The following is a 12,251-nucleotide window of genomic DNA, read 5'->3' as shown; positions in this document are numbered from 1 at the left end:
GGGGACCCTCCCCAGCAGCCCTGATGCTCCGGCTTCCAAAGCAGCAGGGGACATCCCAAATCACTGCCGTGCCCCGGGAAGATTTCAAATCCCTGGCTCGGGGCAGCAGGCAGAGGAGTGACTGGCCCCGAGGGAGCTCACGGGGATGGGGCTGCATGGGTTTTACAGCCTGCTCCTCCTTGAATGATTATTAAAATGTTCATTTAAAGAAAATGTACTGCAGCGCCCAGCAGCTCGCTTGCCCCACAGCCGGGGTCCCTCTGGGGCTCAGCCCTTCCAGCTGACCCGGCCACAAGCGAGCTGGTCAGCCCAACTGTTGGTGCCTTGCATCAGGTGATCAAAAAACTGAACGAGGAGAGGGTCAGGTCCTGCAAGGACTTAAAATTTACCGGTAAAACAGCAGCCAGCTTCTTCACACCGAGCCACCACTGAGCTCAACCGGCTGCTCTCGTGGGGATGCTCCGACCCTCCCGCTGTTGCTTCCCCCTGCCCTGCCCAGGGTTATTGTCCTGCATCTTATTCATCCCAGAACTGTTGGGCTGGGGTTTACTATCACATGAGCATTTCTGGTGCTGCAGAAACAAAACACTACAAAGAGCACTGATCCCAATTTGTTCAAAAAGCGTTAATTTAAAAACAAAATTAGGCAGATGGCAGGAACTGATGCTGCCGAGGTTTTGTAAACTCCCCCCTACCCAAAAGCAGAAGCCACCTGTGTGCCATCCCCCCCCCCTCGGTGTGGAAACTCAACACGTCACAACCTGCAGCGCTCCCTGAGCGGACGGCGCCTTGCTCCGATGTCACGTACATTTTCCTGACAAATGAGTGTAAAACACCCGGCTCGTCTGCCTGGCCACCCCAACAGCCCCAGGGAACGGCAGCTCCAGAGCCCCATCGTGGCTGCTGCCCCCGGAAAGCAGCACCAAGCCCTGCTCCGAGACAGCAATTTACCCAAATAAAAGCTTTCTAAATTCAGGTGATGCAAAGGCAGCTATTGCCTCGATTCCGGCGCCAAGCAAGGAGACTGTCTCGTCCCTGGGTTACAAAGGCCATCATACTCCTTGATAGATCTCAGCGTATCTTTTATCAGGTGTTGTATAACAAGGCAAGTATAAAAACACAGTAAATTCAAGCTAAGATCCTAACAGCTACAGATTTCTGGAATATTCCAAAGCTCAAAACAGGGCAGATTTGAAGACCAAATGTGTGTGTGTGTGTGTGTGTGTGTGTGCAGGCAAGGGTAAGCACAGGTAAATCACATAAGAATCCTACAGTGCAGCAATGCCAACATTTTTATACTTGGAGCCACATTCTAAAAACATTAAATGCTTTATTACCTGCCTCAGTGAAGTTTGGCATTGGCAAGGTCAGATCACCTGTTTTTTCCAGCAAAGCTGATGAATTATTTTGGCTGCTCCAGACATAAGACCTGATCCTATTAAACCCTGAGCCCCCCCGCCCTCCACACGTAACGGGCGGATAATCAGCCCTCGCGTGACCAGCAGCGTGGTCAGAGATGTGGTACCGTGCAGCAACACGCGCCCGGCTCTGCCCTGAAGGGGTTGTGCATCGCTGCGGGAATTAAAACCGTGCCCAAGCCCAGGGCTCAGTCCTCCAGCCCTGAACTGTGGGACACATCCTGCACACAAGCACTGATGCTGTTTGGTAAAGCACCAGCATCGGTAACGCCGCGGCGTCCCTCGGAACCTTCTTTCCAATCACTCATTTCACCAACACAGCTGCATCATTAATTCTTTAGTGATTTACCACCAGTGCAGAACCTGTTTGCAACCCACCGCTACACGAGATGCCGTGTCCCAGGGTCAAGAAGCAGCCCTGAGGGACAGCCCCCCCCCCCTCGCCAAATTTCCAGAGGGGCTTGGGACAAACACTGCGGCTGCAGCGCAGCTGCTTTGCTGGTTTTATCGCTAACGCCGCTGGGGCAAGCTGACCTGGGCATCGGTGCACAAGTGGGCTAATCACAAAAGCAGCAGATTTTGCAGTCAAGACTTCTAGATCCTACACCAGGACTCGCAGGCAGAATTCTTCATCCTAAATTTTCCAGGTGAGGCCCACAGTTTTAGGACTTGACCTTGGAAAACCTTCAGCTTTCAGAGCAGTAGAAAGGGTTACCGACTGCCTGCAATTGTCTTTTTGATGCCTCAAGGAGTAAGGAACCTTGTAACTGATACTTTGGCATTTATTGTCACTTAAAATAGCCTGGCAATCAGAGAGAGGGACTGCTACACACACCGCTCATCTTGCAGGAGGAAGGAGGTCAGCAATTTAGCCCAGAAAAGGTCATACGGCTGCTCCGTAACGGGGCGTAGGATTGTGAGACAGCGAAAGCTCCGCTCCGAGTCACTGACAAGTGTTACAAGAGCCGAGGACGGGTTTGTCTGCACATAAAGGAATTACTTGATGGCACAAGCTGCCCCGCAAGGGCAAAGGGCAAGTGACGAGGTCACACCCGTGTCCCCCACCCCACCTCCCTTGGTGCATCTCGTACCCCCCCAGCTGCGCATCCCGCTTGCTCCCAGGGGAAACAGATTTCTTCTCTGCTCCCGCCCGGGGAGCCCTCAGCAGCCGCGGGGCTGGCGGCAGAGCGCGGCTCCCACCTAGTGGGGATCCCCACTGCGGTACCAGGGGGGACAAGGGGGAACCACGGGGGATGGACCCCCACGGCCAGGGCCGAGGAAGGGGCTGGGGGGTCCCGGGTCATTCTTATCAGAGCTCCCCAATAAACCCTCCTCCCGCCAAGCTGCTGACCTTTCGCGGGCGGCTGGAGGGTAAATGGTTGATAAATAATAAATCCCTCACCCCAGGCTCTTGCCCAGAAGCTTTTAATTAAAGCAGTTGAGTTACTCTAAGGTCGCGGTGATTGGCATTTCCATCCCAGCCCGAACGCATCTATCAAACAAACACCATCAAAAAACCCACTCTTAATTGTGTCTTCTCCTAATCACACCAGCTACACTCGCATCCTTTCCCCAGTAGTTTCCCAGTTACCCACCAGCTGTACCAAATACTCAGCGCAGAAAAACATCTCTAACTGCTGCTCCACCGCCACAGCCAGCCAACAACCTGCCCGAGTCCTTGAGAGCTTCCAAGAATTTCCTGATTTACACCATGTGAGGGCTGCCCAAAGGGCACACTTATGTATTGCCAGGTTTTCCCAACTAATTTGGCCACATACCTGCTTCAGAATAATAGCAGGCACGTGCCAGTGAAGTACACAACTGCCTCGTGCAGGAGCATGGCAAAGCCTGGAGCACGGCTACACCCTCCCAGCGGGTTACGCTGCCGCTGCACAAATCCAAGGTTTTTTGCACTTTCCGAGTCACAGCTTGGCTTACCGGGCATCCCAGGTTTGGGCCAGGAGCAGAAGGGCGAGTTGTAACACGCCTCTCACATGCAGCCACAGAAACTAACGGTTCAGAAGCTGGACAGTCGCTGCCATTTCAGATGGAGAAGGGGAAGAAAAAACCATGAGGGTCTCTTACTCCCAGCCCTCAGGCCACAGCTGCACGTGAAGCTAAATCCCACTGCTCCCCAGTCCAGCCCATGGCAGAGCAGCTGGTCCAACTGGGAATGCTCTGCCCTGGGGTAGCCACCCCAGTGACTTTTTCCAACACAAAATAAAAATTAATTCCAACTTTTGGCCTGTCTGCGCTGCATGGGAACTCACCCAGGGCACAGCGCAAGGCTCTAGTCTGTGTTCTAAATTTGTTATTGCTCAATATGCTTCAAATAAGTAAAGGAAGACACAGCCAAGCTCAGTAAAGCCGCAAGGGTGAAGCTCGTTACAGCAGATGATCAAGCAAAAAGCTCTGCAAGTAATGTTGGCAAGTTTTGAGAGAAGTGACAACAAACAGACCACCAGGCTGTGAATGAAGCGAGTGAGAAATCTCTCACGTGTTGTCACATCCAACTTCACAGCGCCTCTCCTTTTTAAAGCACTTCCATTTACAATTTCTGGCAAGCCAAGAGCATCATCAACAGTTAAAAATGCAAAACGGGATGCTCAAAATAAAATTTTTACCTCTGTAAAAATCCACGGAAGGCAGAGACACAAAGCTGCAGCGTAGGAGACTCGGAGCTGTTGGTCTCTTCCCTTGGGCTGGTGATAATTGTTCGGCCCAAGGAAAAAAACGGGGCACAAGGCAGGAAATTCACATCCCAGCTGCCAGAGATTATTTTGTAATAAAATATCACACTCCTCTAGCTACAGAGCAGAATTGGGAATGAAGTTTGACCTTCCACAGATACCCAAGTAATTCTGCTGTAGTTACGCTGCTACCAGGGAGTGAATCAAGCCGCGCAAAACCAAACCACGGGCTTTTTTAAATCCTCCTTTTCGCTGCCCTACAACACAGATTCACAAGAGGTTTTTTGCAGCACATTGAGCAGCCGCATCACTAAATTGTGTTGCGGAGAATGTGTCTGGGAGGCACAAAACAAGGGGGAAAACTCCACCTTTTCCTTGTAGGGGAGAGGGGGGCAAGGAGGGAGAGATTTGTTTGACATGATTTACAACTGTTTGTTTGTGAAGGTAGTTTGGTTCTTTAAAAGAAAAAGGAAACAAACGAAAACCCCAAACAAACATAAAAAACAAACAAGAAAAAATAAACAAAAGAAGAAAAAAAAAAATCAAACGGTAATTATTTTTCATATAGCCCAAAGCCAAAATGTTTAATAAAAAATAGGCTAGGCACTGGAGTTGGCAAGCATGGCAAGAATGACACTAATGGGCTGCGAATCCCGGTAAGATCGATTGTTATTCTCTTACGTCGCTCCCTGCCAGGTTCCGTGACTATTTCTGTAGCAACACGCAACTTTCTCTTCAGCAAACAGCTGTAACATCCCATCCTGTGCCCTTCTGAGGTGACCAACTGCATTAAGAGTCACTGAAAAAGGGCAAAGGTCCAAATTATCTGGTATTGTTACACTTTATCCTATTCCGAATTTAAGCAAAAATGGAATAGGAAGAGCATATATACACACACACACATAAATAGCAGCTCCTGCACCAGCTATAAACAGACAACGCTTCCGCAGCTGTTGGAATGCAGGAGGCAAGTGGTATCTGCCACTGCAACAGAAGACCTGAACCGTCAAGAAACACCTTTACTACTGCAAGTAAGACACCTGAAGCATCAGAACTTTCCATTTTTAAGGAAAATGTTTAATTTTCCACTTCTGTGCTCCTATTTTCCGACTCACAATTTGAGATAACGAGTCTTGAACCTCAGAAAGATTTATTATCTCCAATTATACAAATGGGAGATGGAAGAAGAACGTGTGGCACACACACGATCACGGAAGGCACTAGAGCCGAATAACTGAGGCATATTTCCCCCAAGAAAATGTCTCGTAACTGCCAGGTTGTGGAGGCAGAAACTCTGGCTCCAGGCAGGTGAGTGCCACAGGCAGGGCACATCCTGTCACCGGACGGCAGCACGGCCGTTAGGAGGGCAAGGGATCTTCCTTCTGCGTTTCTGCCCGCTCTGGCGTCTGCTCCTTCTGATCTTTCTTCCCTTCCTGCATCTCTTCCAACAGCGTTCGGAGCTGCAGGTGTATCGCAGAATCCCTGCTTCCAACATCTTGGTGATCCTCTTGCGCTACCTACAGTTAAAGACAGACAATCACTAACAAACAGGGCTGTAAAAAGTTTCTGTCAAAGCGTGACTGAAGAGAGCAATAGAAAGCAACAGCCCCAGTTTGTACATCCAACAAAAAAGCTGTCAGAAAAGTTCTAACTCATGCTTAGGTTATTTTTAAGGTACAATACAGTGTTAAGGTATCACCAGGGCGAGAAATTTAAAATGAGACTACTGACCCCAAGCTAAAAGATGAAAGAAAGTCAGTGATTTCATCTTTTCAGGTGCTCAGGGGACAGTGTACTTTAAGCAGAACCAATTTCTGTTCCTCTTCAGCCTCTTTCACTGGGGAAAGCACCACGGCCCCGAGATCATTGGATAACGAGGAGAATGGAGAGCGTATTAAAGAATAGTAAACGAATTTAGCTAACAGAGTTTAAAACTGCAGGTTTTATAAAGAGCTCTTCTCCCTTCTTTTTGGGGGTGTTCAACTACAAGGACAGCATTCTCAGAAGAAATGGTAATCAATTAATCATGAACAAGGCAAAACATTTCTAACCATCACAGAGCAGCCATGTCCTACTCTACTGGACATGCTGGTCGAGAAGCATCTTGTTTGGTTTTTTACCCCATTTTACGTTAAGAGTTACAAGACAACTGCCTGAAGTAACGAGGAATTAGACTCCACGTGCCCAGGAGCCATTTTCTCTCTTGTACATTAGAGAAAACAGAAAGCTGTACCAGAACACTTTCAACGGTTCTTTTGGACAGTTATTTTCTTGCCAAAAATGTAAGTAAACAACCTCCAGACTACAAACCTCTATTTCTGTCCCTTTAAATAAAACATGGGGGAAAAAAACCCAAAGCAACAAACCACAACCACCCAAACAGCAAGATTTATGCAAAAAATTCCAGTTCAGGATCCAGATTGAAGAACAAGAGCGAGAGGTTCTCATTTACCCCCTGCTACCTTAGAGAGCACATGTATACGGTAACAGGCACACGTATTTCCAGGTGCTTTGTACAGACACACTGAGGGATGATTGGAAAGCACTGAAGACTTAAATCTCTCACCACCAGAACAAGTACTTCTCTCTTCTGTCCCCCAAGTACCTCAGCCTTGGCCAGTCACGTTCAAGAATAAGGGGAAAAGTTCACTCTGTACAGCAAAGACGTTTTATTACAAACATCAGGTGCGTGACTGTTTTGCTCAGAATTTAATTCAGACTAACTCAGCATTAAGGGCCTGGAAGCAAAGTTTTCTGAATCCACTGGCCAAGCAACTCTGTGAATGTTTACTACTTACTCTGTCTGTCCCTCTTCTCTGTAAAATTATCCCTTCGGCTAAAAGGGCTTTTCCTGTTTCTTCAAACAATTTTTCCTCTTCAATTTTTCCTTCTTCCTTCAGTTCATTGAACTTCTCAACAAACCTAGATGTCAAGATTATAATTTTACTCCCACAAATAATGTTTTGGTTCACCAAAAGGAGAAAGGGACAAGTTCCAGGAACATTTCTAGTTTAATCACAAACAAATCCTACCTCTGGCAAGTAGATTTGTAGTTTAATTGCGACAGGTCGAAAGGTCTTGGACCACTGCCATAAATTCTGTAAAATCTCCTATTCAAAAAAAGAGATGAGTTTCATTTTTCAAACCATCAAAAAGGGATGGAGTAAATAAACAACATCAGAGTCATTTAATTTAGGCTACAACAACAAGCATTCACATAACTGTTTCTCCTTTTCCCATTAGCTATTATGTTACACAGAGATGTTTAGTCCATCATTTTTAAGCTTTAATAAATTCTAGCTAATCTTCACCACCACCGGCGAGCCAGAGGAGCACTCTAACTTCTTCACAGAGGGTTTAAGCCCAGCCTGGCCACCCACCACAGCTTACAGGAGTGGTACAGGCATCACCAGCGACTGTAAATAGACGGCAAATAACAGGGTACAAACACACAATGATATAAATAAGCAGAGAGAACGTTGCTTGAAGGCCCAGCGACAGTGAGGCAGCTGTATCCCCCCGCAGGGCCAGTGACAAGGGGCAGAGGAACGTCTCCGGTGGATGGCGGGGCTCAGGCACCCCTCGGCGGCCATCCCCGGAGGGGAAACAGTAACTCACGCTCGCACTTGGTCCTCCTGGTAGAAGATGGGAGGGATGACATCCTTCACCTTGCCGTAGCGCGGCCTCGGCACGCGGGAGACGGGCTCCCTCAGCGGGGGGAAGGCAGCGTAGACGTCGAACCACAGCGGCTTCTCGATCACCCCGATGCGGAGCAGGTTGCGGGTCCTGCCGGGGGAGAGGAAGCTCAGCGGACACCTGACCGGCCCCGGGGACACCCCGACTCGCCCTCCCAGCGCCCCCCAGGCCCCCGCACCGGCTGAACACGCTCCCAATCTTCTGCAAGCGGCTCCCCGCCATGGCGGCGCCGGCGGCCAGGCCTCCCCTAGCAACGGCTCCACCCTAGCAACGGCCCGCCCTTCCACCCGGAAGCGGAAGCGCGCGTGCGCTCTCGCCGCTGCCAGGGCGCGCAGCCAACTGCCGATAGATGCGACGGGAGGGGGCGCCCAGGCAGCGCCAGCCGATGGCCGAGCAGGGCCTCAGCCGGATCGTGTCCCCCCTCCCCTCAATTTAAAGGGCCAGCGCCGCCGCCCCCGCGGCCACCCCAGCTCAGGAGCCGCTGCCGCCAGGTCGCGCACCTGAGGGGGGTGAAGGCGGCGGCAGCGCGGGGACCCCTCAGCCTGGGCCTTGTCCCCTTCAGAGCCGCTCTGAGCATCCAGCCTCTGCTTCCAAACAGTCCCTGCTCCTCCTGCCTCGCCAGAGGTGGGATTTATTTGGGATTAAACTAGAAATGTTCCTGGAACTTGTCCCTTTCTCCTTTCGGTGAACCAAAACATTATTTGTGGGAGTAAAATTACAATCTTGAAATCTAGGTTTGTTGAGAAGTTCAATGAACTGAAGGAAGAAGGAAACATTGAAGAGGAAAAATTGTTTGAAGAAACAGGAAAAGCCCTTTTAGCCGAAGGGATAATTCTACAGAGAAGAGGAACAGACAAATTAAGTATTAAAAGGAAGGGCCGCGTCCTGACACTGCAGGATCTTCCTCAGCACCGGCCCTGGAATGACACCAGCTGTGCCTCCCTAGAGCCTCCCTGGCCGTGGGGCCGTGGGCGCCGGGCCAAGGCGGCCGTTGTCCCCCCACGCCGCTGCCCAGCACGTGCGGGCCCTGCCGGGGCGGCCTGGCCGCTGGCTCCGGTTTCTTGAGGGAGCCGTCGGGGCTGCCCGGCTGCCGGCCTCGGGGGGCTGCTGCGGGTGATGGGGGAGGACAGCTGTCCCGGCCGAGGGACACTGTCCCAAGGGAAGGAGGAGCTGCTGCCGCCCACGCTGGCCGGTCCCACGAGGAGGGGACACGTCAGACGTTGCAGTTGTGTGCTGCGCCCGCTCCTCCTCTGCGAAGTCATTTCTCTCCTCCAGCAGGAATGACGTCCCCAGAGGCTGGGGCTCGTCTCCTCCACCCGCAGCACTTGACACCTGCCGTGTTTGCTGTCGCCTAAGCTAAGCACCGCTACGTCCCCACGGCAGCCAAGGAGCTTGGGGACCGGTGGTGACATGGGGCTGCAAACCATCACCATGTGAAGAGAATCAGTCTCGCCCCGGTCGCCTTCTGGTGTTGGGTCTCACCCAGCAGAGAGCGAACGGTGGGATTTGCCACCATGGTTTGCACAAGCCCTGTCTGGGGGTTGCACGGGGGCCTGATCCTGCCCTGGGCAGCCCCAGCACTGCTTGCTGGGCCCAGGAGGTGGCAGCAGACGGTGCCTGGCTGCCCAGCACAGAGCCCCAGTCTGTATTATTTACGTTGATTTATAAAATCCAGCAGCTACACCCAGACTCTTTCCCCTGTGTAAACAGCCGGTCAGCGTTTCCACCAACCTGACCTGGGAGAAGTGCGTGGCAGCGAGCAGTGCCTGGTCACTAGGTGCAGCCCTTAGCTTGGGAATGAGCTGAGGAGAATAAAAATATCTCTCTCCTTCCATCTTCCAGCCTTGGGAAGGAAGGGGGCGGTAAATTTCCACCGCAGACTGACAGCCAGCAGGTACTCGATGCCAGTCTAAAACACCTCTAGCATTCATCGTCATCTGAGCACAGTTTTCAGTCCTGGGCTTTTCTCAGCTGCTGTTTTTTTTTTAAACACGGTTTTGAAAGAAAAACCCTTGCCCCCGTAGAGCAAAAGAATTCAAAAGGGAGTTGCTGGGACTGCTCCAGGGCTGCATCTGAGCTGCTCAAAGGACTGGGCAGGCCCGGGTCTTTTCAGCTCTTTGAAAAAGCCCTGGCTCCCCCGTGGGCTCGCGACAGCTTGCTTGGCCTCCGCAGGAAGGCGACAGCCAGGGTTTCTCCAGCATTTCGATGCTTTTGACATTTAAGGCAAGAATGCCTTGACTTTTTCCAGCATCTTCTTTCACAGGGAAGGTTTCCAAGCCACACGTGAGGCTGGGAAGCTCTAATCCTGCCAGCAGCCTAAAGCTGCTCCTGGACAGCTGGCGCAGGGCAAGCAGACTCCGGCTGCGTCCCCTGCGGGCACACGGCCCCATCCCCACAAGTGAGGGGGATGCTCCACATGCACCCCCCGGGGCTGCCCACCTGCCCTGCTGCCAGGAAATAACCCTCCTCCTGCATGTCCCAGGCTGCCCGTGGCCAGGGAAAGTGGAGGTTTGGAGCAGTCCCTGGATTCACAGCCCCTCCAGCCAGACACTGCCTTGCTCAGGCTGCCCCCGGGGGGCTATTTCTCAAGGGCAGCACAGTCTGGACAGGCCAAATGTCCTATTCTTCCCCAAAACGAAGGGTTGGAGACCGAGGTTTTGGGTGCTGGCTGGGGACACCATGGACCAGCTCCTGTAAATGGGGCTTGACAGTCCCTTGCCCTTCCCTCACACCTAGCACAGACCTCCCCCTCATTTTTGGGTTCATTTTTAAGCCTCTGAGGAGTTTCTCACCAAAAGTTTTCCTCCTCCAGCCTGCTGCAGGGAACACGAAAGGAAGGGGAAGCCAAGCCCAGCGCCGAGCAGGCAATTCCCTACGGGAGTGCTGCTGGGACCAGCCCCTACGGCAGCAACTCCACCAACGCATCCAGTCCATCTTCGCAGACCCGGCGATCCGGCCAGCTCGGTGTGGAATTGTGTGGGGCTGGAGAGGAATAACGTGTATTTCAGAAATAATTCATAGTAACAGCGTATTTCCATTCCGCCAGGAGACAACGTGAAGGAGCCAGACTGCCTGCTTGACAGACACGGAGGAGTTACTCTGCGATAGTTAATGAAACAGTTTAAAGAAATCTCACACACCCCGTCCCCCAGAGGCTTGTTATTTTCAGAATGAAGCCGGTAAGCCACAGCATTTCTCCTTTTCCACTCTTTCCTGAAAGGCAGGTCCTCACACACGTGGGGGGAGCTCACACGGGGCCCCACGCTCGCAGCCTCTGACCCCGGCAGAGCCCTTTGCGCTGGGCTCCGGCTGAAACCCCGGCTCGGGGATGGCAGCGGGGAGCGGTGGGTACCCCACGCACCCAGTGTGCTGCGGGGTGATGGTGCTTTGAGGCGAAGAGCATCCTCGGCTGTGCCAGGGCTGTCCCCAAATCCTGGGCTCTCGCTGCTGCTCGCTCCCTGTGAGCTCCCGGTGCTCTTCTCGCTCTCTGCCACAACCGGCACCGGCGGGGACCTGCTCCTGAACCAAAATCCTGCCGCGTGGAAGCAGGAATCGCTCCCGGATGGAGATGGCAGCTCACCAGCGACGGGCCTCGCGCCGCGCTCGCTTTCTCGAGAAAATCATCGGATGCAAATTCAGCACCATCAGGAGCAGGGAGGCATCGAGCCACGGCGGCTTTCGGGCTTCTGCAGCCATGAGGGACACAGCTACAGCGGGCATGAAGGGAAGAAGCATCTCCCTCCCCAACCCCATTTTTTAATTTGTCCCCCTGTCCAGAAATGGGCGAAAAAAAGCAAAATACACCCCAGCGTTAAGAGTACAACAGGACTTTATTATATGAATTACTATTAAACATCTTTAAGAAAAAAATCACTTATGGAAATAAATTCTAGAATAGCAACACTCACAAACGTCACAGATTGCTTTTGTTTTCTTTTTAAACCATTTTGTATAGAAGTGATACAAACGTCACTGAGAATTGTACATTTTTATGTAAGAAATGCATTTTGCCTTCCAAGCCGGTTTTAGTGGCCTTTCTACTCATTAGACCCAATTTTATTTTTATAGGACATAAACCCAATCACTCTTCATCCTCCATTAAAACGATGCTTTGTGCCTCCAAGATATTTTGAAATGGCTACAGAGTGACATCATTCAGAGAGGCTTCGCTGAGCCTCGGAGATTTCAGGGTAAGTCGTTAGACCGTGTTAGCAAAGACATCCCCGAGCCCCTGCGGCCGCCCGCCCACCCGCTGCCAACCCCCTGCGCTCACGGGCAGGCCCCGTCGCAGTCACGCGTGTGCCCAGACCCCACCCCCAACCCAAAATCTTTGCTGGCCGGGTAGACGAGGCCAGCGAGGCCGAGGGGTTCCAGCGGTTGCAGCAGGACTGACCTGTGAGGCGACGCGGAACGCGGCTCACCCAGCACCGGGCTGCCAGAGAGAGCT

The 12,251-nt window shown here is 52.0% G+C and overlaps 1 protein-coding gene across 1 annotated transcript; it reads right to left on the bottom strand.

The window, feature by feature from the left end:
- Window positions 1–5,163: 5,163 nt before the first annotated feature.
- MRPS23 (mitochondrial ribosomal protein S23) lies at window positions 5,164–8,093 on the bottom strand. Its single transcript, XM_074890319.1, has 5 exons — window positions 7,983–8,093; window positions 7,727–7,894; window positions 7,141–7,218; window positions 6,907–7,030; window positions 5,164–5,625 (listed from the first exon to the last, which is right to left on the bottom strand). The coding sequence occupies exons 1-5, from the start codon at window positions 8,024–8,026 to the stop codon at window positions 5,467–5,469; spliced, it is 573 nt and encodes a 190-aa protein (XP_074746420.1). The 5' UTR covers window positions 8,027–8,093; the 3' UTR covers window positions 5,164–5,466.
- Window positions 8,094–12,251: the final 4,158 nt, after the last annotated feature.

The sequence above is a fragment of the Strix uralensis genome, chromosome 20 (genome assembly GCF_047716275.1).
Source record: "Strix uralensis isolate ZFMK-TIS-50842 chromosome 20, bStrUra1, whole genome shotgun sequence".
Lineage (NCBI taxonomy): Eukaryota > Metazoa > Chordata > Aves > Strigiformes > Strigidae > Strix > Strix uralensis.
The sequence above is the reverse complement of the archived record's forward strand: the minus strand, read 5'-3'. Positions and strand labels throughout refer to the sequence as shown.